The sequence below is a fragment of the Lycium ferocissimum genome, chromosome 6 (assembly GCF_029784015.1).
Source record: "Lycium ferocissimum isolate CSIRO_LF1 chromosome 6, AGI_CSIRO_Lferr_CH_V1, whole genome shotgun sequence".
NCBI lineage: Eukaryota > Viridiplantae > Streptophyta > Magnoliopsida > Solanales > Solanaceae > Lycium > Lycium ferocissimum.
The window spans coordinates 12,712,659-12,737,016 of record NC_081347.1 but is presented as its reverse complement, the minus strand read 5'-3'; the positions used below and the strand labels follow the sequence as shown (position 1 = coordinate 12,737,016).

General features: G+C 32.8%; 2 protein-coding genes across 2 annotated transcripts; one reads left to right on the top strand and one right to left on the bottom strand.

Annotated features, from left to right (window-relative positions):
- Positions 1-13,429: 13,429 nt before the first annotated feature.
- Positions 13,430-14,748, bottom strand: LOC132061119 (uncharacterized). Its single transcript, XM_059453985.1, has 2 exons — positions 14,449-14,748; positions 13,430-14,350 (listed from the first exon to the last, which is right to left on the bottom strand). The coding sequence occupies exons 1-2, from the start codon at positions 14,746-14,748 to the stop codon at positions 13,430-13,432; spliced, it is 1,221 nt and encodes a 406-aa protein (XP_059309968.1).
- A 5,232-nt stretch (positions 14,749-19,980) lies between these two features.
- Positions 19,981-20,918, top strand: LOC132060670 (RING-H2 finger protein ATL78-like). Its single transcript, XM_059453645.1, has one exon. The coding sequence runs from the start codon at positions 20,043-20,045 to the stop codon at positions 20,742-20,744; it is 702 nt and encodes a 233-aa protein (XP_059309628.1). The 5' UTR covers positions 19,981-20,042; the 3' UTR covers positions 20,745-20,918.
- Positions 20,919-24,358: the final 3,440 nt, after the last annotated feature.

Here is a 24,358-nt window from a genome sequence, read left to right as displayed (position 1 = left end):
AACTAAAAAGTATTATATAAAAAATATTTTGATATAATCTACGCAAATATTATGGGAGTTGGGGTGGTAGGGGTGCTGGGTGGGCGCTAATGAGGGTAGTGAGAGTGGGATGTGTCCGAAGATGGGGAAGAGACGAGCAATATTGGATCTTTAAAATTTATTTTTCTACTTCTACTAGGAAAGTTATTTCTTATTTACTTAGATAAAATATTTTCCATTATTCCGTAATTTTTTGACCAGCCAAACACACACTAAGTTAGTGCTTGGCCATTGATTCCCAAACAAAATTTGAAAAACTTGATTTTGGTGAAGATTTTCAAGTTTTGAAAATGTGTTTGGCCATAATTTTTCAAAACATATTTCACTTTTTGTTTTGAAAAACATGAAATATTACTTATACCCATAAGTTCTAAGAATTATCAAAAATACCCAATCATACAAAATACTTGCTAATCCCAAATTATGCAGAACATGATAATTTAATAACACACTAGCTACTACAATTCAAATTACAATACAGAGATCCATTCGTGAAAAGGAAAAAAAATGGTAATAACTAGCTATTCTTTAATATAATCTTCTTTTACTGTTTGGATACAACATAGCTAGTTCACTTTAGTGAAGAGACTACTTTAATTGTCGAAACATGATAGATACGGCTTTAGTGAAGTAATATGGTAGATAGAATTAGGTGGGTCATAAATAGATAAGCTTTTTTATAAAATACAAAAGTTTGGAGTAGTTCTTAAAAGTTTTGAAAAGACCAAAACATAGATCTTGGCCCAAAAATAGGTTTGAGCCAGAATTGAGATTAGAAAATTTATTTTCAAAATCTATCAAAATTTTATGGCTAAACAAAATTTGAAGATAAATATTCAACATATGCTTTCAAAATCTATGACCAAACGGGAGCTCAATCAACAATGCTTTTTTCCCCTCAGTACTCTTCTCCCTCCAGGCCTCCATGCAATCCACATAATAATACTGTTTTCCGAAAATGGCTATGTCGCTTTGTGGGATCCCACCTATTTCGATACATCCACATTTATTACAAAGGTGCAGGAGTCAATTCCTCATTAAACTTGTAGAGAAATCTCACAAAAGTAATTTTTGAATTTTTTTGGACAATAAGGTCATCAAACTATGTCATTATTTCCAATAAAGTAAACCATTTCATTTTAAGAAATAAGACCCTTAACCTATTTTTTAAATTAACAAATTCATTTGAATATTTCTACTTTATTTTCATACTATGAAAAATATTAATTCGATCAAAAGTTTCAGAATATTGCAAAATTGTGTTTAAGTAACCAATAAAAGGATACGGTTGAATGGTAGTAGAAGTGAGCACGGTACTTAACTATAGATTTTTTTAACTGACTGTAAATAATTTTCCTTGATATATAAAATTTAAATTATCAAAAATAATATTTACTATTTTTATATTCTTGGAGATAAACTTGTAATATTGTAATTTTATTTAAGTTTTATAAATAAGTGGATTACAATTAATATAAAAATGTTTTATACGGCTAATTGTAAACTGAACAAAAAATGCTTTATTATTTTGATTGTAATATATTAAGCTTTAGAAAGCATATATAACCATTTTTATTTTTACAAAGTAGTTATCCAACAAAAAAAAATTCCTTGAGAAAATTTATCAAAATATTCTCCCAATAAAGCAAGTTTATTCTAATTCTTACGAACTAATAATAATAACACGTATCATGCATCTACATAACGTCTCATGGATCTCAATTGTGTCCAAGCATTTCCATTCAGTAAAATATTTAATTTTGGATTTGAGCAATATAAAAAAATCAAAATAGTTCTACATAAGTTGATATAACAAAGAAAGCCTTATAGCATACTTAAATGGTTATATTATTTTGTTTAAATGGTTATATTGTTTTGTTCTTTATAGCTTGAAATATTACATTGAATATTTCTATTTTATTATTAAAGTATGAAAAATGTTAATTTGAACAAGAATTTTAGAGTATCAAAAAATTGTGCCTAGGTAATAGATTTTATAATTTATATATGGATTAAGGGGTCTTATGTCTAAAAATGAAATGGTTTACTTTATTGGAAGCAATGATATAGTTTGATGATCTTATTGTCCAAAAAATTTCAAAAGTTATTTTTGTGAGATTTTTCTACAAATTCAATGACCATTTGAGAAATTGACTCAAAGGTGCAGGATCACATCCAGGAAGCTATTCTCAACCTAGCCTTTGTCCTTCGTATATTTCCATCATTTCCCATCACTATAATTAAGCAGTGAAGACTGAAGTACCTCTTTCCCATTTACTTTAGGCTCCACACAATGTGGGATTCTTGATTTTCACTATGCTTTATAGGAGTTAACTAGGGTAAATATCTCAAAAGGTCATTAAATTTTATAAAATTATGAAATAAAGTCATTAAAGGAGTTAACTAGGGTTACTATGCTTTATGCTTCACTATGCTTTATAGGAGTTAACTAGGGTAAATATCTTACATGACAATATTAATTAATTATTTTATGTCATGTAGACGTGAACCCCACAATAAATTAAAATAAATCCATATCTTTGTATCCACACCCACTGTTTCGGAGTTAAAATTAGAGTTTTCGTCGACATCTTTGTTTGTTCTTTCTGCCAATAACTTATTTTAATGATTAAGCATTTAGTAGTACTAAAGCATATATTTAATACTAAGTATACTTTCGATCTTTCTCATTTCAGAATTTGGGTGTATCTTTTTCTGAAAGTTCAAAGGCTTTAGAGCTGCGTTTTGAGAACTATTTGAAAGTTGTTAACGAGATCGGCATTGAGGATATATTAGTTGTTAGGGCTCTGACTCTACAATTTTGCGTGGTTAATGTTATATGTGTATTTGTTAACTGATATGTAGTGATAACAATTAACTGTGATTTAGGGCGTATCGTGGTAATATTTAAGATTGCCGGGAGATTAGTAGTACTATGTGTATCTCCGTGTGGCTTTTTTGCATGCTTTGAGATGGTTTTGTATAAAGAATTAAGGAACTTGTTCATTTTTAAGGTAATAAGATGTGTGTAAATTACCATATATTTTTGGCTAAGTAATTATTTTGATCCAACCTAATTTAAAGGAAACAGTGAGAAGAAGGTATAGATAAGGGAAAATGGTTTTGGATGAAGGGTTGGTGCGTGAGTGTGAATTTAAATATATGAATTTATTTTATTTTATTATGTGGCCCACATCTATATGGCATAAAATAATTAATTAATGTTGTCATATCAGATTTTTTTGATGATATATGTAACTGAGTGATTTTATGAGATAATGGGTCAAAGTTGAGTGATTTTATTAATATGTAGCAAAGTTTAATGACTTTCCTACATAATTTGTTAAAGTTCAATGACTTTCTAAAATATTTACCCGAATCAACTATGCTTCTTTTTCGGTTGGTTCATCGTCTCTTCAAATAATCGACACACCAACGTGGCCTTTCTGGAAGGACTATGTTGCCCGAATTGTAGCCACGAAAGCATAAATTCAGTTATGCATCTTTTTAATTCTTCAACTACACACACACACAAAAAAAAAAAAAAAAGTGTCCAGGTTGCTTGAACCCGCGACTTTTGTAGCACAAAAAAAAAAAAAGTTGAACCAAACTAATACAAAAAAAAAAAAAAAAAAAACATCAGTACGTTTCACGCACTAAATTTGTGCGTGAAAGGACCAAATTGCAAAAGTGCAAATTGGGCCTTTCACGCACGAATTTCGTGCGTGAAGGTAAAGTCCCCAATTCCTTTCAATGATTAGGAAAAGTTGCTTATGTACCACATGTTTCATGGATTTTTAATACAACGATGATAAGCACTGTTTAACGGATCCAAAACGAAAATGGCTTTCAATAAAAAATTAAGTGAACTAAAATACCCCAATAAAAAAAAAAGTTACAAAACTATCTTTAGCGCAGTAAAATACTGCGCTAAAGCAGTTCACGGAGACGGAGCCATTAACTGCTTTAGCGCAGTATTTTACTGCGCCAAAGAATTTTTTTCTTTTTTTGCATAGCGCAGTATTTTACTGCGCTATAGCTAGCACTAAAAAAAAAAAATTGGTAAACTTTTTTTTTTTGCGACACTTAGTGTTTTTCATACTTTGACCAACGATTAGTCGTGTGTCAAAATAGATAGTAGGTTATTATATGGAAAAAACACTAAGTTTTTCAAACAAAACTTACTTTGAGCACCTTTTCAACCCCTAAAATAACGATCCGAACGTCTACGTATCCTTGATGTATTAAGCCTACATTATTATGCGAGAAAAAATATCAGGTTCTATATAAAATATTGACGTTTCGGAATCTTGACACACGACTAATCGTTGGTCAAAGTATGGAAAAAACACTAAGTGTCGCAAAAAAAAAAAAGTTTACCAATTTTTTTTTTTTTAGTGCTAGCTATAGCGCAGTAAAATACTACGCTATGCAAAAAAAAAAAAAAAAATTCTTTGGCGCAGTAAAATACTGCGCTAAAGCGATTAATAGCTCGGTCTCTCCGTGAAGCGCTTTTTAGCGCGATTTTTCTTGCGCTAAAATAGTTTTGTAACTTTTTTTTTATTGGGGTATTTTTAGTTCACTTAATTTTTTATTGAGTCATTTTGGTTTCGGACTCCGTTTAAACAGGGTTACTTACTGTTGCATTAAAAATCCATGAAACATGTGGTACATAAGCAACTATTCCTAACCATTGAATGAGAAATGAAGGAATTGGGGACTTTACCTTCACCTTGAAATCGTGCGTGAAAGGCATTCTTGCACTTTCGCGATTTGGTCCTTTCACGCACAAATTTGGGCGTGAAAGCACTTATGTTCTTTTTTTTTTTTTTTTTGTATTAGTTTGGTTCAACTTTTTTTTTTTTGTGCTACAAAAGTCGCGGGTTCAGGTTGCTTCGTATGTTGGAACTGGTCTGGATGGGTCAAAATCAGAATATGTTTTTTTCCGTCGGAAGTAAGGAAATTTCTACACGAAACAGTATGTTGGAATGGGTGCAAATCATAAACCGGAAATTTCGATTAACATATTCTCGAGTGCCATTTTGAATTAAACAAGGATTCAAATATGTTGCAATTGAAAATTTGATTTTACAAATTAAAGTTTCTATTTACATCTATGTGTGCCGAGAACGTACACTTAAGATTTTGAAAGTACCTAAAAACCAAATTCCTTACTTCGTTCATGCCTCCTGCTTCAAGGATATTATGTTGGATTGATGATTTTATATAAGGAAAAGGTGCAAATATACCTTCAACTTTTGCGATTTAGAACAGATATACCCCTCGTTATAAAAGTAGTGTATATATACCCTGTTTTATTCTGAAATGAGGCAAATATCTTTCCTGTTTCACAAAATGAAGTGCATATATACCTTTTCGTTGTTGTTAATTATTTTTAAAAATCATTTAGGTCCACGTGACTTTAAAAAAAAAAACTACCCATTTTTTTTTTTTTTTTGAGTAGACATACTTTTCTAAAGCCACATAGCAATTTTTTTTTTCTGGTGATCTGATCGATTCATTTAAAAAAATTGGTAGACTTATTTTTAAAGTCACGGAGATATTTGTTTAAACGAAATAAGACGACACATTTAAAAAAAATTACCATGTGGCTTTAGAAAAATATGTCTACTCAAAAAAAAAATAAAAATATGTAGACTTTTTTTAAGGTCACGTGACATTTTTTATAATTAAAAAATAGCCTAAATGATTTTTTTTTTAAAAAAATTCGCCAACGAAAAGGGTATATTTGCACCATTTTATAACGACAGGGGTATATTTGCACCAGTTTATAACGACAGGAATATATTTGCACCAGTTTATAACGACAGGGTATATACACTACTTTTATAACAAGAGGTATATCTGTTTTAAATCACAAAGTTGAGAGGTCTATTTTTCCACCTTTGCCCTTTTATATATAATATCCCTGACTTTTAAAGTGTATGGCATTACTAGTTTTATGAACATATTATGATGATGTTGTTGCATTGAAATTTTGTTCAAAGGGGATGTGTGGTAAAAGAGGTCCACAATAACGGAATCGGTTCATCTCCAGTACACTGTACATCCAGTTTATTCGAATCCACGACTTTTGTAGGAATTGGTCTACCAAATTAATGGGACCTATATGTGGCAACTGATTTGGCTTCATATTCTTATGTGAATATATGAAATAGACTTCATGGAAACATAGCTTTAATCCTATTTCCAGCCATTTTTCGTGTACTCATCATCATTGGTCCACCACTCAAAACCATATACTAACGACGTGGCTTCATATTCTTTTACATGAAATCGACTTTTGGGTATTGACTGCTAAGGTTTGTAATTGAATGGACAATATACGTCTCATTTTAATTAGAGATTTTGAGCTTAAATAATGGATATGAAAAAAACACGGATGAAACACATCTTTTTTAATAAGCCTTATGCATATAGCTCCGAAATCCCAATATGTATACGAATTTCCAGGTAAAAAACCAAAAAAAAAAAAAAAAAAAAGATTTTTGGATATTGTTAGTTTAATTAGGTGTAGAGGTGGAATTAGATAATTAATCCCATAAAATATTTTGAGAAGGAACAATTCAATGAAATTCATGAATCTACCTAGGTCAAATTTTTTGTGGATTAACTCAACAACAATAACATACCTAGTGTAATTCTACAAGTTAGTCAGAAAGAGTAGGATGTATGTAGACCTTACCCCTACCTTTGAATTATTGTGAATTAATAAATAAAATAAATTATTTTCGAATTTTCGAATTATATTCAGGGCGTTTGAAAATTCGAAAATAATTTATTTTATTTATTAATTCACAATAATTGAGGTAGGGGTTCCAGATACATCCTACTCTTTTTCGAACACTAGAAAATTAGGTTGAATGTTATTGTTGTTAGTTAATCCACAAAAATTTTTGACCTAGAGGTAGATTCATGAATTTCATAGAATTGTTCCTTCTCAAAATATTTTATGGGATTAATTATCTAATTCCCCTCTACACCTAATTAAACTAACAATATCCAAAAAAAGTCTTTTTTTTTTTTTTTTTGGTTTTTTACCTGGCAATTCGTATACATAATGGGATTTCGGAGCTATATGCATAAGACTTATTAAAAAAGATGTGTTTCATCCGTGTTTTTTTCATATCCATTATTTAAGCTCAAAATCTCTAATTAAAATGAGACGTATCTTGTCCATTCAATTACAAACCTTAGCAGTCAGTACCCAAAAGTCGATTTCATGTAAAAGAATATGAAGTCACGTCGTTAGTATATGGTTTTGAGTGGTGGATAATGATGATGAGTACACGAAAAAAGGCTGAAATAGGATTAAAGCTATGTTTCCATGAAGTCTATTTCATATATTCACATAAGAATATGAAGCCAAATCAGTTGCCACATATAGGTCCCATTAATTTGGTAGACCAATGAGAAGAACATGTTGTTGGGCATTCACGCACAAATTTCGTGCGTGAAAGGCCAAACTTCTTTTTTTGCAGTTTTAGTCCTTTCACGCACTAAATTAAATAAAGTAAAACCTACTTATGTTTTTTTTTTTTTTTTTTTGTGTTAGTTTGGTTTAACTTTTTTTTTTTTGTCCTACAAAAGTCGCGGATTCAATTTATTCGGTGCACCTTTAGTTCTTTTGCGACATTTGTCCAATCTTAAATCTAATGGTCAGTTTTTATTTAACTAAAACAGCCCCTCAACCCACGGTTGAACCTCCTAAGTATCTGATTTATCATTTCCTCATTGGTATCATCAAATTAGGCTAAAATCTTGCTGCTTCTGTTGCAGACATACAACCAATAAGCAAATATAAACTCATTTTCGTGTGTGTGTACTAAATCCCTTGAGGAACTAAAATTCCTTATTATTATCCTTTATCAGCCAACTCCTTCACACCCCCCCACCCCATCCACCCCCCCCCCCCCAACCAACAATCTGTAAGGACAGATGCAGAGATTGCTTTTATCAATTCTATGTTCATCAAACTTGTATCACCAAAGATCATTTACTAAATGTTTTCATAAAGTGACGCACATAGACCTCTCCTTGAACTCTGAAGATTACTTATTCTTACGTGAACAGGAAAACACTTACACTCATCCAGTCCATGGGAAGAAATTGCACGATTTTCCCTTTAAATGAGCTGATGGTCTTTAATTTTGCTTTTTAATCGACACTTATGCCTAATGAGACATAAGTTCTTTAAGGAAAACAAGTCGTGAAGAATTCTTTTTTGAGATATTATGATACGAAAATATAAACTTATGTCACGTGAAATAAACTTTGTTACGAGGGCCAAAAATTAAAGACCAGCACAAAATGGGGACGGAAGTTCAAATGACCCGTCCATTGCTTGGTTCAGCCCAAACCATAATATTGAACCAAGTTGCCCAATTGCAAATTTTCTATTTCTTCATTTTACGCATAGCTAAATATAAGTACAATTATTTGTTAATAAGCATAACAGTTCGGAAAAGTGAAAATGACTACCTTTATAGCTAAATATAAGTACAATTACTGGTAGTTTATTCTTCTTTATCCCTAGAAAGTTAAAGCAAATTAAAACTTACACCTACGTACGTACACAGTTGAATCGAAGACAATAATGGATGCTCTATCCCCTCTAAAAGACAAATCACTTGATGCTTATTACTGGCCACTAGAATATTACATCCATCCAGCAATATTCAGCTTGAAAATAGAAAAACACTCTTAAGCAAGTAGGAACTAGTTAAACATTTTAGGGCTCGTTTGGTACAAGGGATAAGAGATAAATATGCAGGATTAAATTTGAAATGAGTTTATCCCGTTTAGATTGGTATAAAAAATCGGCTAATCAAGGGATTAGTTATCCCGGGATTGTATTGTTATTTTATCGCTTGTGGGAGGGTGGAATAACTAATTATCCAGGATAAAAGTTTCCCAACCAAACGACCCCTAAAACTTTTATATACGAGGAATCTTTATAATTACTTATAAAATGACAGGTAGTAGCACTCATAGCAGTACACTGGGAAAATATAACTTATTTTGGTTCCAACTTGTCTACAACATGTTGTTAATTTTCTCATCAATAATAATAAGTACAATCAACTAATATAATATATGTATATGATGGTAACTAGCATTGTCTCATCCGTCTGTCTTCAACAAACCTACAGGTCGTCATAGTATACAATTAAATTTGATTAGTCCTTTAACTAAATAAAGTGTTACTTTGCTAAAGATAGGCCTGAAAGGTACCAATCAAAATATATAACGAACGGCATGTAGAAACAAGATAACATTTAATCCAACAGGGTGAGTAATCTCTCAAGATTTCCTACCAAATGGGGACTTGTTAAATACTAAGAAGCATTATCAAGGATTTGGTCTTGTGAACGAAATCTAGAGGATTACTTGCAAAAAGAGAAGGAAAAAGTAAGTGGATTCCATGGAAAAGCCCAAAAGGTAACCAAATTAATGGAAGGGAAGATTTGGAACAGCAGAAAAGCTTAAGAAAGGATTTGGTTTGCTTGATACGGCTTCTCTAATGAGTAGTCCCAGGAACTAATTTCCACTTGATTTTTTTATTTTTTTTTTTAAAGAAGTTCCACTTGATTTTATTGGATTTGACAAGGTTATAATCCTAATACTTGGTAATGCGCCGGTTCCATATAGGGGAAATAGGAGAGGCAGTAAATAAGAGGAGGTTCATTAATTGCCCATTATCATTTTGTGGTTTTGGTATGCACAAATTGAGATTTCAAAATGGAATCCTTAGTAAAGGAAATGACAATATAAGTCCAGATTATTATAGCGAGGGCAAAGTAATATTCCATAAAATTAGTGGCGAAATGTGAACATTTTTCATGTTTAATGTTTTTTTTAATTGCTTCGTTAGTGAAACCATCTTGCAAAAAAAAAAAAATGTGTATCAGGTTACCACAAGAGTATGGTTGACCCCAACTAGAAAGGAAGGATAAAGGTAAACCATTTCGAAAAACACACTGGTAATTTTAAGCCCTTTCCGTATGAACAAACAAATAGTTGATCCTACTGTATGGGACTGATCTAAAAATCTCAAACTTGAACTAGTTCATTACTAGGGAATTTAAGTGCCTAACTGAAGATTTGGTCATGTACTAAGAATCTAGGATTGACCCGAAAAGCATGCATAGTGTTTAAAAAGAGAAATAGTTGAAGCACACGTAGCAAAAGCTAGCCAATACATGGTTTACAAATTTGTAAGTACTATTTACAAGACCCAACTAGTACTTTTTATACCAATTTTGACTACTTTTCCTATTTAAAAATCATAATCAGTTCAGTCTCAATCGAAATGAAACGATGACAGGCATTTTAATTTCCCATATCTTATCTAGTACGTACAGATGGAATAGATTAACTTATTAGATTGGCTAGTGAAGTTTTTCTTTGATCTTAAAACTTGGTCTCAACATTGTCGCTATTGAGCAATTTTTCGGTCTACCAAGATCAAATTGGTAGTGCTTCAGGTTGAAGTGATCATTTTAGTAATTGTTATGCAATAAATAATAACTATGTTAATGAAAAAATTGTTATTATGTAATGACCAATACTGCACAAATTATTAAACAATGATTAATAATAGAAGTATTATTTAAGATTTGTTATGTACGGATAGTCTACTAAAAAAATAGATTTTAGATATAATTTTATTCCACGTTTGTTTTGTTTCAAATAATTATGCAATTTTATAATTAGCTGCACACATGGCATACATCAGTAACTGAGGGCAGTCGTCTCATTAAGATCTCGATATGTGCGGGGTTCAGAAAATGGCTGGACAACAAGAATTTATTGTACGCAACCTTATCTTGCATTTCTAAAAAAAAAAAAAAAAAATTTCACAGCTTGAACTTGTGACCTTCTAATTACATGACAACAACTTTACCAGTTACACTAAAACTCCCCTTCAACATATATACCTATTATATATAAATGGGAAAGGAGGACGAACACTGCTGCAAAATTTGTACCATGTGCAACACAAAATGGTACAAATAGGGGTATTATTGTAAATGTCTACAGATAAATTGGTTGAAATTTATTCATTTCCATCAAAACACGTGTAATTACTCTGAAACATGTGTCTTGCCAATATCTATTATCTTCTTCTTTTTTTACGTTTTTTTTTTTTTTTTTTTTTGGTAACTAACTTTCATTTCATTACCAAAATGGAACATTACAAAATAGAGAAACATAGAGTACTTGTTGGATATACAATCCCCACAAAGCCTCCAGCCAAGTATCAAACAAACAAAATCCTAACATCGAGAGTACAGGTACCAATTTAAGCTAACAGAAACCAAGAAAAAGCATAAGGCATCTAAGGATAGAAATTATGATTCTCCAGCCATCCTCCAAGCTTTGCAACTTCCCCTGCTTTGATATGGATTTCTTGAATCACTTGCTTAATCAGCATTGTTTTGGTATGTTTTTTGTTATGAAAAATCCTTGCATTCCTTTCTCTCCATATAAAATAGACTGCAGGAGCTAATGTCATCCTATATATTTCAGCCATGTGACTTCTGCTCTTTGCATACTTTTCAGCCCACAATAGTTCCTCATTCCATCCTTTGGGGACCTGTTAATGCCAATCCATAATAATTGTTTTTACCACACCTGAGTTGATACTGAGCAGGCACATAATAGGTGATTTATGTCGTCATTTTCCATTTCACAAAGAGAACACTTTTGGTTTGTTATGATTCCCCACCTAAACAGTCTGTCTCTAGTGCTTAACCTCCCCAAAGCAGCCAGCCTGAGTATAAATATCTATCTAGGCGGTCCAATGCTGTTACACACAATTTTCTCCATGTTACCTTTGGGATGTGTCCTCTGAGCCTCAAATACAATTGCTTGGTTGAGAAAGAAGTCATTTGGAGTACCTCAATGGCTCATAACCAGCAGCTACAAAGTACTTACTAGCCTTTAAGATTTTCTGAACAATCCAAGATGCTTGCTTAGGCACATCAACAAAAGAGTTCTGATTCCTCCCATAATAACAATGAATCCATTTTACCCATAACTTGTCCTTTTTTGCACACACATTCCAGAACAATTTGCCAATTGCAACTTTGTTCCAAGTAGCAACATTAAGCATATTCAGACCGCCGGCAGCTTTTGGATAGCAGACCCTCTCCCAGGCAAGCAAAACCTTCTTTCAAAGTTCAGTACCTCCTGACCAAAGAAAACTTCTACATGTAGCTTCAATAATTTTGATAACCTTCTTTGGCAAAACAAATATTTGGGCCCAGAACACTTGAATGGAAAACAATATAGATTTTATCAATTGAGCTCTCCCTACACATGAGAGGAATTTTGTAGTCCAGGTCCTTACTCGTCCCAGCTTTTTATCTATCAATGGTTGGCATTGCACTATAGAAACTTTATTTTTACTTAACGGGACTCCTAGATATCTTATAGGAAGTACACGTTTACTGAAGCCTAACAAGTCCATAATCTCCTGTTGAACATCATTTGAGACACCCCCACAGTACACTCTTTTAGTGAGGTTGGCAATCAAACCAGAAGCCTTTGAGAAACATTGAAATTTATCAAACAATAGCTGAACAGAATTAACATCTCCTCTACAAAACAACAACAGGTCATCAGCAAATCCTAGTTGTATGAGGTTCAATTTTGCACATTTTGGGTGGTATTTGAATTGAGGTTGTTTGCCAAGTTGTTTCAGAAGCCTACTCAGATACTCCATAGCCAACACAAAGAGAAAAGGGATAATTGGTCCCCTTGCCTTAGTCCCTTTTTATCATCAAAGGGTTTAACAGGTTGTCCATTTATAATTATTAAATAAGATACTATTGAGATACAAGTCATAATCCATCTTGTGAAAACAATGGGGAAGTTTAAGGACACGAGCACCTGCTCAAGAAAAGACCATTGCACATAATCATAAGCTTTTTACATGTCTATCTTAGGCATACACCTAGGAGATATCCTTTTCCTGTTATACCCCTTGACTAGTTCATGACTTAGCAAAATATTATCAGTAACCACTCTTTCTGGCACAAAGGCAGCTTGCCCATTATCAATAATACTGTCCATTACTGATTGTAGTCTATTACTGAGGACTTTGGATATGATTTTATATAGCATTGTACAACGCGAGATAGGCCTAAACTCTTTCACAGAAGAAGGGTTCTGGACTTTAGGAATTAAAGTGACTGTTGTGCAGTTTATAGCTTTAAACATCTTACCAGAATGAAAAAAGTGTAAGATTGCATCTGTTACCTCCTTTCCGATGCATGGCCAAGCTTGTTTAAAGAAATGGGCATTAAATCCATCACAACCTGGGACTTTAAGGTCATTGATATCTATTATTGCTTTGTAAACATCATCTGTATTTATAGGTGCTTGGAGGTGTAGTTGTTGCTGCCTGTTCAGAATAGGACCACATGCTGGCACTAGGCTGTATTACAGGTAGCTCCTTAGCATTTGATCCCAGTAGTTGCTTATAGAAATCAATGATTTCTACCTCAATCTCTTGTCTAGTCTGCCTAATGATGCCATTTTTAGCTACAAGCCTGGTTATATGATTTTGACAAATCCTGCTCTTCATGCTGGCAAAGAAGAAAGCAGAATTTGTATCACCAAGTCCCAACCACTGTATCCTAAATTTTTGTCTTAGGATACTTTCTTCCACTATAATCCATTTTTCAAGTCCAAGCTTGAGTTCTTTCTCCCGGGTATACAAAGCTTGATCATTATATTGGTTTCTAAGTTGCTTCTGAATATCTTCAAGTTGTTGTCTGATAGAAGGGATCTTGGATTCCACATTAGAAAATTCTTTAGTGTTCAATCCCATCATGCTTCCTTTCATAAGTTTAAAATTCTTCCAAATCCTTTCCATAGGGGTACCTTGGACATTACTTTTCCAATTATTGTTCACATGTTGCAAAAATGTTGGGTGCTTTGCTAGATGATTCAAAAACTTGAAAGGTTTTGGTCCTTGGGTCTGCGCATCCTCTATAGTGATACATAATAAGGAATGATCTGAAAAATAAGGATACATTGCTATCGCTTCATACTGAGGCCACAAGTTCATCCACGTAGGATTGACTAGTGCTCTATCAATTTTATTGTGAACATGATTATTAGTCCATGTGTAGAACCTGCCGATTGATCTCAGTTCAGTCAGATTTGTTTGATCCATTATATTGTCAAAATCCCTGATTTTCGCATCCATAACTTGACTGCCCAGCCTATCTTTACCTCTTAGTACTGCATTGAAGTCTCCCATAACAAGCCAAGGGTTCTGAACATTTATGTTTAATATCTCCAATGCAGTCCATAACCCTTTCCTGTCATTTATGGTATGGAATCCATAAATAGCTGTGAATTCAAACACAATACCTTTCCTGAGACACACTTCACAAGGCAGTGAATCATTTGATTCTCAACATGTATGACAGATACATCCATAACCTCGGGCTTCCACAGTATCCAGATTCTCCCTCTATCGGAACTACCATAATTTTCAGCCCATTTCCAGCCTGGTACCACTTTGCTTATGATCTGTTTGGCCTTAAGTTTTAAGACCCTGTGCTCCACTACTGCTATAATATCTATTTGTTCTTTTTTTATTACTCTAAGAAACTCTTTATAGTTAAAAACCTTATTGAAACCTCTTACATTCCAAGTTGCTATCTTCATCTTGAATTAGATTGAGGTTTTGGACTTCTCACCTCACTACCCTTACTACTTTGTCCCTTTTCAGCCATTACAAAGGCAGCCTGTATCATTTGTTGCAAAGGATCCTCTATAAGAGGAGTAAATCTATTAGTGTTTTGGATACTTGTGGGTTCAATGGCTTTAGTAGGGGACTTTCCTCTCCCACTTTTCCATCCTATCTCTTTTTTCTTGGTTGGACTCGCCTCAGTTGGGATGTGCACAACCTGTGTTGAGTTAAGCTCTTTCGGCTTCTCAAGGTGGGCCTTAGTTAATGCCTTGCCTTTATTTTTCCAGATTTGGTTATCATTCTTTAGAGCAGCTCTAGGAGGCACCTGCTTGCTCTGAGCCTGTTTCTCCTGTTTCTCATATTTGTCTTGTGGGTGAGTGGTTGTTTTAGCTTGGCATACATACCCAATATGGCAGCAGGTGGGGCAATACTGCGGCTTCCAATCGTAGCTCACAGGCTGCTCAAATAGATTACCATCTTGATCCAACACCTTGACCTCATTTGGTATAGGAATGGTGACACTAACTTGAACCAGTACACGCACATACGAGACTTTATCCATCTTGCTAGTCCATTCATCAGCACATATAGGAGTTCCTAGACCACTAGCAATCCTGCTAAGATATTTTAAGCCCCAACAGTGCAATGAGAGGTTTGGGAATCTCACCCATAGTGGAACAAATTTCAGCACTTCATTCTTAAAACTAAAGGCGGCAATCCACGACTTAATGATAGTTGGTTTTGCATTTATCATATGAGGTCCAGAATACAATATATCATCTCTATCATCTATGTTATGGAACTTTACCACAAAGTACCCCTCATTGTGATAGAAGATTTTTAGTTTTTGCATAAACGATTTCTGGCTTTTGAGAAACCTTGCAATTGCAGCAATCGTCGGGGATGCACCTAAGATATATAGAATTAGCGCTGATTTCCAAAGATCACTCTCATTTTTTACCTCTTCTTTGTCTAATTGCACAATTTTGACCCCATCCTTAATCATCGGTGGGACAAATTGCAACTCCATCCCTTTCAAAGCCATCTTACTTCCTTCAAAGAGATTCACTCAAGGCTTTTCCATGGGAGTTGCTTGTGTCATATTAAGGTATTTTTTTAGCTCCCACAGCTTCCTTGCACTGTTCCATTATCTTAGGAACCAACGAAATTGGGATCTATTACCTCGATGCAACAATCGTCAGAACTGGGCTCAGAGTGGGAGTTTGGGTTGGTCCCGTGCTCTGGGTGGTTCTGGAGCTTAATTCGGCACTAGGTGTCGAAGTATTGACACTAGCACTAGAGGAATGGGATGAAATCCCTACCTGAGCAGTTGGTGGTGAAATCTACAGTGATTGGGGTACTTCGCTTTCTTTCAATTTTTCCGCTGCAGCCGCTAATTTCTCCGGTAGGCATTGATTGTTCTTTGTAAGCTTGACATCGGACAATTCAATCTTGTTGGTGGTCTTCTTTTGTCGGCCTTTGGCCATCCTGGCGGTAACGATAAAGCTTCACCGCCTATCGTGCGCCGTCAATCAAGTGATATTGAGCCAAAGGATAAGTGCTTTTGCAGAATGTCTATTATCTTTTATATTATAATATATAAGTGTCCAAGACACGTATGCACTTTAATTTTAATTCTCTGACACATATTTATTTTATCCGTATATTTTTACTTGTTCATTTTTTATTTTTCACGTTCTTGCAGAATATTTATTCTCTTCTCATGTATACACATATGACACTTCATTTCTAATTCTCCTACACATATTTATTTTCTCCGTGCACTTTTACTTATTCACTTTTGACTTTTCATGTTCTTTAAGAATTAATAAATGAAGTACTCCCTATTATTTGGCCACAGTACTAAAAATATATGTCCAAATTACTTGTTCATTTATAAAATCAAGATAAAATTAATTAAATCTTTCCCATCTTACCCTTAGTAATAAATGTTCTTGAAAATAGTCAATTTTGATTAGATTAATGTATTTATTAGAGAAAGATAGGGGTAAGATAGTAAAATACATCTTTTATTTATAATTCTTAAGAGGCATGCAAAAGGGAAAAAGAGCAAGTAATATGGAACGGAGAGAGTATATATTTTACCATAATATTCATATTGATTGGTGTATAATCTCAATAGCTTTGAAAAATGATTTGAAAATGAGTAATTAATGTGAAAGGTAAAATTAATAATAAGAAGAAAAATTCTTTTCTCTTGATATGTCTTTTCTTTCTTTATACTTGCTTAATGTTCTCCTCAGATTTATTAGATAATAGACTTATTAGATAGTACTTTTTCCCAGTTCTCTTCATCTTTTCGGCTGGTGTTGCAACTTTAAGGTCTGTTCCTCTCTCGCTTTTTGTTCCCTGTTAATTTGTATATGGTCTTTGTAATCCGATATAATTGGTTAATCTGTTGTACCCGTTTTCCTTTTTTGTCAATACTTTAAACGTGAAGAGAGGACGAACAATAACGATACAAATTTATATCAAAAGTTATATAAATTGTACATTTTAACCAACTACTTTTTTGTCTCACTTGGACATATGTCATAGTACTGAGTATTTATTCTCTTCTAATGTATACACGTATGCACTTCAACTTTAGTTCTCCTACACATATTTATTCCCTCCATGGACTTTTACTTGTCCAGTTTTGACTTTTTACATTTTTTAAGAATTAATAAATGAAGTATATATTTTATCATAATATCCATATTTATTGATGTATTGTCTCAATAGACTTAGAAAATGATTTGAAAATGAGTAATTAATGTAAAGGGTAAAATAATAAGAAGAAAAATTTCTTTCTCTTGATATATTAACATGGACAATTAAAAGTGAAGGGAGGGAGTGACTTTTATTGCGTTTTCCTTCTTTGTCAATACTTTACTTATTTTACTCTCCTTTGCATTCTTTGATTATTGTTTCTTTACATTTATAAAATATATTACTTTATATTTTCATTTCGGAATTAAAATTTGGTGATTTATGATATAACGTATACCTTTCAAATTTTGTTTTCTTTGTAACAATTCTTTTTATCTATAATTTTTAATGTAAAAAATTGTAATGTGACTAATTTACCCCTTATTAACATATATATTTAATAAAAATATTTTATTAGTTTTGCTTTTAGAAAATCCAATATATACAACAATGATTCTTATATTTGGATCTAAACAGTTAGTCAATTGAGATGGATATCAACTTGTTGGAATATATATAAGATATTAAAGAATTTTTTTTTAAAAAAAAATCTAGAATCAAAATATTAATTTTTCCTCATAAACTTATTAATTTTCTTTTTCATATCAATGAATAACTTTCATTGTCATGAAAATGAGAAATTTTTAAAATTTATTTACAAAATACAAATCTTAAAAAGACTAATTAAAGTGAATAAATATATTTAGTCAGTACATCGCACGGGCATATTTTACTGGTCCGTAACTATATTGAATAATGGACAGAATATCACTGGTGGGGATCTCCACCTCTACCAAAATTCCTTTTTGCTTTTGTTTAGGGCTGTTCACAGTTTTGGTTAAAACCAAAACCAAACCGAAAATTTAACCAAACCGAATAAAAAAATCGACATTTGGTTTGGTTTGGTTTGGTTTGGTTTTAAATTTGAAAAAACCGATAATATTTGGTTTGGTTATGGTTATAGTAAAAAATAACCGAATAAATAACCGAACCAAAGATAATTATATACATAAAATTTATAATTATTTATATGTATAATATTAACTTTTCATAAATAATTAAAGATATTTTATACCTTTTAATTATTAATTTAATTTTGGTCTACTTATTTTTAAGGCAGTATGTCTTAAAAAAAGAATATGTCGAAATCAAAACAATCCAAGCATTCTAATAAGTCGTAAGCATAAGGGTAAAAAGTAAAAAAACTACTATCTCTTTTCATTTTACATTCATTAGCATGTCTTTCCCTAAATATGCGTAAAGTTCGCCTTTGTGAGCCGTGAGGAAAAAAGAGCATAAGAAATTTGAAGAATGCGAGAGAGAGAATATTTGAATTGTCACGCGGCTGAGTCATAAATTGAAAAACCGAACAGCGAAAACACAAACTGACAAACCAAACCGGTGGTTATTATTTTTTGGTTTGGTTATGGTTTTAGATATTTAAAAGCACCAAATTGGTTTGGTTATGGTTTTAATAATAAGCAAACCAAACAATGTCACCCCTACTTTTGTTATGTGTTGGGAAACGTCTGGAATGGAAGACATGTGAATGTGTCTTTGGGACCCGAATAAGATTTGTTTGGAGATTACAATATATAGTGCTAATAACCACGTGTCAGCCTAGCTGATTGTCCGCAGTGGTCTGACTCCTTCTTGAGTGAATAATACCAAGGGTCTTAGTGGGGTATATTGATAAGGAAAATTTCCTTTTATTTTTTTCAGCTGTTCAAAAATTTTATTGATGAATTCTTTTAATTCAAAACCATTAAAGAAAAGTTCTTCGGTTATTTGCATATGTTTTTCTTCTAATTCTATAAAAGTTGAAAACTTTTATTATGTACATACAAGTAGTACAATCTTCGTTTCAATTTATGTAAAATTATTTGATTAGAATGGAATTAAGAAGAAAAGAAAAATTTTGAAACTTATAATTTAAAATATGTCATCACTTTTTTGTAGTTATAAGAATTTTAAACTTGTGATTTTAAACAAAACACTGACATAAGGTATAGTCTCATAAGTGAAGTTTGGGGGAGGTAGTGTATATGTAGACCTTATAGTAACCCTACTTTGAAAGGTATAAAAGAAACTTGTGATCTTAAATATGCAATGATATTTATACGGCTGTAAAACTTATCATTAAGTGATAAATTCGAAAATTCATTAAGAAAATAGGCCCACGAAAACACAAACTGAAAGGGAAGAAATGAATACTTAATTTTGAATGGAATATTCACCGTTAATTAAACAAGCTTGTCAAAACAATGTCACTTTTCGAAAGAAGAAAGTTGATACTTCTAAAAGGTTGTACACGGGCTCCAATAACAAACTCTTTAAAATCTATAGTGCTTAAATGCTTGGAACTCCGAAATATAATCCTTTAACAAAATAAAATAATTCTACATCTTTCAAATTATTAAGACTCAAAAAGTTAATCACACTTTACACCTGTACGTTCACCCTATACATTTGTCCTATATAAGCAATTGGTCTTCAATTCATTCAACACCAACAAAAACAAAGAAAACACGGATACAAAGTCTCAACCAAAAGCTCTATGGCAACGATAACTTCCACACAATTCATTCAAGAAAACCTCCACTACTCAAGAAGACTACTCCTAATACCAGGTGCTACAGTACAACAATACCACCCGGAAACCACCATGGCGCTGCCTTCGGCAGCCGGAATCAGCCACGGCCTAATTAATTTACCACTTGGTGACAGCTTCACCACATTTGAGGCAAATGTTATTATGGTTTTGGCAGTACTTGTATGTGCCGTAATTTGTTCACTTGTCTTGAACTCCATCATCAAATTTATATTTAGTTGCTCTACCATAATATTGGTGGAATCATCCTCAAACAATAACCCTTCTAGAGAAAAATTAGCCAATAAAGGGATCAAGAAAAAAGCCCTCAAAACATTCCCAGTTATAGCATACACTACTGCGTTGAAACATTCAGGGTTTGGCACTGAGTGTGTCATTTGCTTATCAGAATTTATCGTTGGAGAGAAAGTTAAGGTTCTGCCGAAGTGCAACCATGGATTCCACGTCAAGTGTATCGATAAATGGCTCAATTCTCACTCTTCTTGTCCAACTTGTAGGCATTGCCTTATTGAAACTTGTCAAAAAATTGTTAACGGCGACATATCCGTTACTACAGCTGCAACTTCATCAGCAGCAGTACAAGAAACCATAATAAGGATTGAACCTCTCCAACGTGAAGATGTTATATCTAATGGTCAGCATCAATAGGTAGAAAAAATAGGAGTAGCTAGTATCTGGGCTGTAGTTGTTTGGTTAGATGAGAAGCTTAGCTTTTAAGTTGATATAGTTTAGTTCTTTCTTTTTTCTTGTTGTAAAAGTTTTGGCTAGCTATAGTAGTCTTGCAAGTGTATAAATCAAATTTTATTTCTGTTTCTTTATCAAGCTCATGCTCCTCCTTGTCAAAGAAAGGTTATTTTCTTAAGTGGGGGACATTGTTAAACTAGGGTTTAACTTTTAAAATATTTATTTGATGAAGAGCGAGGAAAAGTCTAAACTCATAAATAACAAAAGAGTTCATTATCGAAATCTCACATGTTATTTCTAAATCTTGCTTTTCCATTTCAGATTTTGTCATTCTTCTGCATTCCTCTTTTCGAAAATATTTTAGAAGTAATGCCTCGGCCCACATTCTACTTTTTTCTAGTTCCACATGTAGTGGTTTCACTTTTCATTTTTCATTATCTTTCATGGGCCCAGGGTTGGGGGTCTTCCATTATAATGATGATCAAGTTGATAATTGATTATACTTTTTTTTAATGCGATAAGTAATTATACTGTATAATCAAGGATGTATGAGACATCGAATATGAAATAGCTCGATCAAAGCCAAACAGATATCTATGTTACTTTAATGGATATTATAAGAGAAAAACTCAAGCCTCTCGGACCTATGCATTATTTGATCCTTTTCCCCAAAATAAATATAAATAATCTGCATATTGGGTAGAGTATGTGCATCGTTATGTTTTATCAGGATAGTTCTTTAAGGTCAGTGTGGAATAATTGATAGCTTTGCAAAATAGAATAGTATGATTGCATCCTAATTATCATTACACATGTAAAAATGATAGTTACTGCATCATGAGTATCATTACTCATGTAAAAATGGTATTTATTGCATCATGAGTATCATTACACATGTAAAAAAATAAAAAATAAAAAAAATACTATTATTGCATGTCTGAGTATTATTGCACAGGTAAAAATGTAATTTTGCATTCAAACTCTTCATACCCTTACTAATTTTCTCCTCTCTGGCGACTGATCACCAAATACTCCACATCAGGAATAAACACCCTCTCGATTAGTATGTAATCTCCAGCAGCAAGGCCATGCTTCTCGCCGTAGGTTCTCCACTCCTGTAGAAGCATGGTACCAGATCGCTCATGACAATAGAAAGAGCTACTGGCTCCTATTTTTTTTCCATCAGGTTGCTCATAAACATCCCCATGTACTACTGATATGTTGGCCCCAGAGCCACCATTATCGATTGTCTTCATAATTTTGACCTATTGAAATCTGCATCATTCAGTGTTTTCTCTATAAAGGCGACTCTGACTCTTCTCCCAAAGCATAAAAAGAAATAATTAGCTAATAGCATTGCTCCTTTATATTAACTTTGATGACAAAGTAAAATTTTCTCATCATTCATATTAAACAGCCATATATGAGAGATCAATCCTGCTTGCATACAGTGGATGATTTGGAAGGAAATAAATCATCGATGTTTTGAAAGAAAAAAAATATACTTACATTGAAATATATATGTGTATCTTTTAAAAAAATATACTTACATTGAAATATATATGTATATATTTTTTGACTTTTTGGTGTAGACTAGTAGATAACAATACTGAGGGTGGAGGGTGGAACTGAAAATATACTTACTTGGCATTGGTGCACAGTATTTGTAATGTTTTGTTGCAGTTATTTTGTGTGTGTGTGTAACTAGGCAGTGATACAGTAATGCTCTATCCAATTGATGGATCTAAAGGAGAGCGTTACATTGTTTACCTCCATCGCTGCATTCTTTACTTCACATAGAAAAAACTATTTACAGACTATATACTATGTACGTATTGGAAACAGTTGTGTGTTTCCCGCCCTGCACTTAATTAAGTCTTCTTTGTAGCCTTCTTCTTAGCAGCTTTGAGATGAAAACACTTGTACAATTATGAAGTAATGATAAACTGTTAGTCTTATATCTCAATCAAAGAAGAGAAGAAAAACAGTATATCTTTGAAAAAGTGTTGGGTGAAGAAATACTAAAGGAGCAAGTCAATATTAATACTTACGTTTTTTCGTGTAAATCGAAGCTATGTATCATGGCTCCCATAAAAGTTATAGTAACAATCACGTAAGATATAAATGACACAACTAATAGCAAAATAGATCTAGTGTATCAGTATTAATTGAAGTAATATAGGCAGCACTCGGAATCCGTACTTAAAGATATAAGTTCACTACTTGAAGAGAAAGTTGAAATTTTGAAAATAATATTAAAATGGTTAAATAATGCACCTATATCTATAAGAAGCGAACACGGTAACATTGATTTAACTTTTATCAGACATGAAAAGGAGAGAAAGAGAGAACTGAATCATCTTCAAGAAAAGTGAATTTAAATCTCATCTCAAACATAGTTGAAGTCAAGATTGAACAGAGAGTAAATTTTTGTCAAGTAATAATTTTCACAGATGAGTACTTATATTCTCATATCTCTTTTCCTTCATTTACCATTTCAGTAAAGGGATTCACTGCAAATCCAAAAAATTGTTCTCTACGCATACTATCATGATAGCAGTCCATGTTACAACATCCTTAAATACAATTTAACCAAAAAGAGCCAATGAAGAGCTAAAATTCTTGATTCTTGAGTAGGTAATGAAGAGAGTAGCGATGCTGATCAAATCAGCAGGATATATTCTTTGCAAATTGTAAACTTACCATGTTGGTTACTGTTGCTAACTTCAGCTGGTGTTTTGCCCTTTTGGCAAAGTTGAGTTTTTTATAGTGTCTTCTACTATCACAGTTGGATTGCTATTTACAAATGAAAATAATATTTGCATAAGTTAAAGACAATTATAAAATGCTTGAGAAAGATGAGTAGTATATGCCAATACTATAAAAAATCAACTATTCAACAAACTAATTAAGTTGTAACTTGTAATTGGCATAAGGTGTTCGTGTGTTAAGTGGACAGATCGACTAATCTGATACCACAACAGCAAAGAATGGCTTCAACAACATGCAGAATACCGTAGCAAAGTGCCTTTAACTGTAACATTCTGCCTCATATCATGGGCAATTGCAAGAAGAGGACCAACTTTTCCCTCTATGTTCATTCCTCTTTCTTTGATTTTGGTAGCTATTGCGGAAGCTGTCTTCCTTGGTCAAGAGATCAGTATCGAAATGTAACTATTTTTGATCTAAAAGTTCCACACCTAGAGCGACAATAATTGTGTATATTGTAATATCAATGAAGTAATAGCAGAAGTGCTTTAAGCACGTTCAGAAACAGTAGCAAAAGTTGCGCCAACGGTATTCCAAAACGGTGTTTGAAGGCCTTTCAATAGCGACAAAATCGTGAAATACAGTTAGTAAAACAATTTTTAGCGTATCTAATGTAGCACGAAACCATGTTTCATAGCAAAATGTAATGACAGTGGAGTGTCATATAGCTTTTTTCACTTTAAGGACAGATGATCATTTATGTGGATTGGTGACGTCAACAGTGCGTGCAAGTCTGAATATTTACTCTCTTTTATGTTATGTACACAATCGAAGTCATGAACGTGAGACTTGCAAGACTTAAGTATCAT

Excerpts from the sequence above, each read along its gene's own strand:
- LOC132061119 (XM_059453985.1), bottom strand. The coding sequence starts at position 14,748 with ATGAAGATAGCAACTTGGAATGTAAGAGGTTTCAATAAGGTTTTTAAC. Across the intron at positions 14,351-14,448 it reads TGAAGTGTGTCTCAGGAAAG|AACCCTTGGCTTGTTATGGG; the intron begins GTATTGTGTTTG and ends ATAAATGTTCAG.
- LOC132060670 (XM_059453645.1), top strand. The coding sequence starts at position 20,043 with ATGGCAACGATAACTTCCACACAATTCATTCAAGAAAACCTCCACTAC.